The sequence below is a fragment of the Alligator sinensis genome, unplaced genomic scaffold (genome assembly GCF_000455745.1).
Source record: "Alligator sinensis unplaced genomic scaffold, ASM45574v1 scaffold1554_1, whole genome shotgun sequence".
In the NCBI taxonomy this organism is placed as follows: Eukaryota; Metazoa; Chordata; order Crocodylia; family Alligatoridae; genus Alligator; species Alligator sinensis.
This window is the reverse complement of record NW_005843704.1, coordinates 55,132-59,139: the sequence shown is the minus strand read 5'-3', so window position 1 is coordinate 59,139 and position 4,008 is coordinate 55,132. Positions and strand designations below refer to the sequence as shown.

The window sequence follows — 4,008 nt, the reverse complement described above, 5'->3', positions numbered from 1 at the left end:
CAGGAAGGAGAAATGTGGAGAGAGACCATGAGCTGAATGAGGAGGACTAGGACAGGAGCACTTTTATATGGTGTGGAGCCATTCTGCGGGAAGTGAGGTGCCTGTCGGCAATGTTGACTTCGTTCCTGACATGCTGAGATCCCTGTGCATCTGTTGTATCAGTCTTATTGTAATTACTGTTTGATACATTTTTATACTCTAATGTTTTCTTGTCCTACCTGATTCAATGCAAATGAATCCATACATCAGACCGGGAGTAAGGGAGGCACATAAAGGTCTGTTGTGACACTGAGCCCTTCAGTGGCATGTTGCAATGTTAATACCAGAGAGAAAAATGATTTAGCAAAGGACTACCTGTATTACTGAGTCAGTGGAAGGGCGTTTACTTCTGGAAAATGCCAACTCCTCCTGGCATGCTATGTAGTGATGGGGAAGCCTGGGTGCACGGCAATGGGGCACCCAGGGAGACAGTGCTGGAGGTGTGATTTAGGAGCAGGAGGACTTGCTTCTCAATCTTGTTTTTCATCTACCTAGACTCTTTTTCTGATGCAATAACTTGTCTTACTAGTGCTTTGAATGTTATTGCTGCTTTGTTTTTGTGATGCATTGTCTGTGGTGGCCTTTTTTAATTAAATTACTTAATGGATCCAACTTATGAAATATCCAACCTGCCATTCAAAGATAAATCCTCTCCCCCAATATATATACATATAGACTGATGTTTGTCATCCTTCAATAGTCCTCCTTGAATGCAGGCTCACGTCTGCTGGAATCGTGTGTACTTTTCTTTTCAGTCTCTGACAGTTCTTTGTTTCCTTTTATGTTAACTTTTGTGTTTAGTGGGATTTTAAGCTTCTAAAACAAGGGTAGTTTAGTTCTTGGTCCCATGTCACTTAGGCATGTTCAAATTTCATGTCTCTGAAAATCCTGTATTCTAGACTTTTTTGGTTTCTTTTTGGTTTCCTAGATTTTTTTGGTTCCCTTCAGAACAGTTTTATCTTCCCATTCCTTTATAAAAACATAGGTTCACTGAACTGAAGGAAGTGATTTAGCCATGCCATAGTATCAGTGTTTTCAGACTTTGAGTAAATTCCATGCCCAAGTGTCTTCAGAGTGCCAGATCTGATGGGTTTAGGAAGTGCCTGTATTTAGGCATCCTATCTCCTAAACTCTTGGGGTCTTGCCCCAGCTGGACTCTGTTTAGGTGACCTCTGTGTTGTGAAGGGCAAAGCTGGGCATCTCCATGGAACACTTGGTAGGGTGGAGGTGGCAGCCTCTGGTATTAGTGCCGCGAGTGGCATGGGCAGCTTCTGTTTGTGGACCTGGCAGATCAGAGAAGGGAGAGCCAGTCAAGCAGCCAGTGGGGCAGGAAGCAGACAGCAAAGCAGGAGATCAGGCAAGGAGTACAGTGCAGGAAGCAGAAAGCAGAGGAGGAGCTTGTGTAGGACCATGTTGCACTGAGAAATCTGGAACAGGTTATGCAGAGAGGTCAGGAACAGGCTCCCCAGAGAAGTGGTGGAATTTCTATCCTTGGAGGATTTTAAGATCCCAGTAGACAAAGCCTTGGCTGGGATGAACTAGTTGGAGCTGGTTCTGCTTTGAGCAGGGGGTTGGACTAGATGTGACCTTTGGAGGTCCCTTCCAACCCTCATTACCGAATATGGGGAGACAGTGTTGGCTTAATGATCAGGTGGCTGCTATCCAGTGGTGAGTATTCAGACCTGGAATACGCTGGTGCCTTGAGCCTGACATGGGATATGCTCTTTTTACACTCGGCACTTTCCATGTTTGAGGGCTCTTAGATGGTGGGGACTGTGGAGAACTATGAAGGATTATTTCCCTGGTCAGTGAAATGCAGAGAGATGAAGATCTGTAGGTGTCAAAGACAAGGCAGTGAGATGCTTCGTGGGGTTTTGTGCAGTCCCTTGGGGTGTTTGTACATGCCATGTTTTTTGCCCTTTCTTGCGCTGCAACAGCATGGTTGTGTGCATGAACGGGTTTTCCAGATGCTTTAAAAGTCTTTCTGATGCATTAAACTAAAACTCCTTGGACACAGTTTAGTTTGGCTGGCTGTGAATTAAAGCATTGCATCCATGGATTCATTGCGTACAATCACAAAGGCACTCAAAGATGTATAATGAACCTCTTTGTCCACTGGAATTGCAACTTTTTTGTAGCTCATCCCTTCAAACTGCTGCTGCTTTCCAATTGTTTCTGCTTTTTTCTTTCTTTCTTGTGCTGTGTGCTGGCTCCCTGCTCCCACAGTAGCATGGCAGGGCATGGGGTGGGGGGGCCCAGGCCCAGGCCAGGGGGACAGTGTGAAACCCTCCTGCTCTTCTGCAGTGCCAGCCAGGGACCAGGCCTAACTTGTTCGAAAACATAGTGTGTGCAAACACTGATGTGACACTCCAAAATAAATAAGTTTAAATTTTATAAACCTATTTCATTTAATGAGGATTAAACCCCGTTATGAGTACAGGTGCCTTTGGTGCTCAAGCCTTGTTAAAAAGAATCATTGGATTGAATGGAGAAAGGCATTTGGGGCAATCTTGCCAGGCACCTATTTGAACAGCTAGAAGCATGAAGATCCTCCTAAATTTACCAAGGAGATGAAGGATTTGTGGCATTCTGAGATGATGTTTTGAGAGATTGGAACTTGTGTTCACAGAGGGGATTATGGAGTTTTCTCCCCAGATATTGATGACACTGAGCTGAGGCCAAGGTTTTCCGTGATTCTAGGGGGATTATATTATTCCCTGATAATAAGTATTCTTTCATTATATTCTAAAGTCTATGGACACACATGATGATAGGAGTGACCAAGAGTCAAAAATAAATAAATCCTCATAGAGTGCTGCTTTCAGGAACGATGAGGTTTATTGTATTCCCATCCCGAGTTTGAGACATGAAAAAGAAAAGATGTAGAAAAACTTTCACAAACACAGAGCATACGTAACTCCATACATGATGCATCATAAGAATACTTCACTCCATGCAGAGGGTGATGTCTTAAAGCAAGTTACAGGCATTTTGTAATTAAAGTACATGGGAAAAGAGAACACAGATAGCAACTGATGAAAGCAGACAGAAGAGGGTAAGCCACCATCTGAAGGAGATGAATGAAATGAGCTGATCTTGGCATCCTTCTTGTCACTGTGGCTCTTACTTGGGAAACTGTGGAGGGATCTTGCAGCACTGTTGGCTCTGCTGACAGCACTGCACGGGTGGGCAACATTTCTGCACAGGTGGGCAGCATTGCTGCACAGGTGGGCAGCACTGTGGCATGGGACAGATGGGCACAGGTTTCTCAATGACGCAGTTAATGGATGAGCTGGAGCCATGGCAGGATGATTCATGTCCGTGGCATCCGTGGGATGAGGATCCATGGTCGTGGCAAGATCGGCGAGAGCACATCTTTGTGTTGTGTAGGCAAAGCTGCAAGAAATGGGGAGTGGATGAGAGCGACCCCAGGGCGATGCTCACCTTTTCCCTCCTGTGTTTCTGTGGAAGCCCTGGGCACATCTGTTTTCTCTGAACTTCTAAGCTAGTCTAGACCTGAACCCCATCATGTTGCTGCCTTGTTTTCTGGGAATCTGTCCAGCATTCCTTAGTCTAAGCTGTGGTGTCACACCTGCGTGGCTTTTCCAGCCAGATTCTCCTGCTTCGAAGAGACCAAACTCACTGCATGAAGACAGCATTCCTTCTCATAGACCATCCCTTACATACTTCAAGAAATATTCTTCTTTCCCATGTGTCCCATCACCTTCTCTCTCATGAGCTGACTGCCAATTTGCCTTTTCTTTTCTTTTTTATTTCAAGTTCTTCATGTTCCCGGGTCATCAACAGGATACTTTGCAGTAAAACACAAATGCAACCAGGCAATCAGAACTTAGACTTATGCACAGCTTCTGTCCCAATCTAACAAGTACATTTCAGACTCTGCCCTCCTAAAATGTATTTTAAACCTTCTGGTCATGAATGCTAGATGAAAATGGTTAATCAGACTTA

The 4,008-nt window shown here is 44.7% G+C and overlaps 1 protein-coding gene across 1 annotated transcript in view; it reads right to left on the bottom strand.

The window, feature by feature from the left end:
• Positions 1-3,978, bottom strand: part of LOC106723377 (putative small proline-rich protein 5) — a gene marked incomplete at its 3' end in the record, with an annotated part of 4,735 nt that extends 757 nt beyond the window's left edge. The window contains exons 1-2 of the mRNA XM_025195677.1: positions 3,683-3,978; positions 3,189-3,435 (exon numbers count right to left, since the gene is read on the bottom strand). Of these exons, the coding sequence (XP_025051462.1) occupies positions 3,189-3,435; positions 3,683-3,715 (280 nt within the window). The remainder of the gene's footprint in view (positions 1-3,188; positions 3,436-3,682) is intronic.
• Positions 3,979-4,008: the final 30 nt, after the last annotated feature.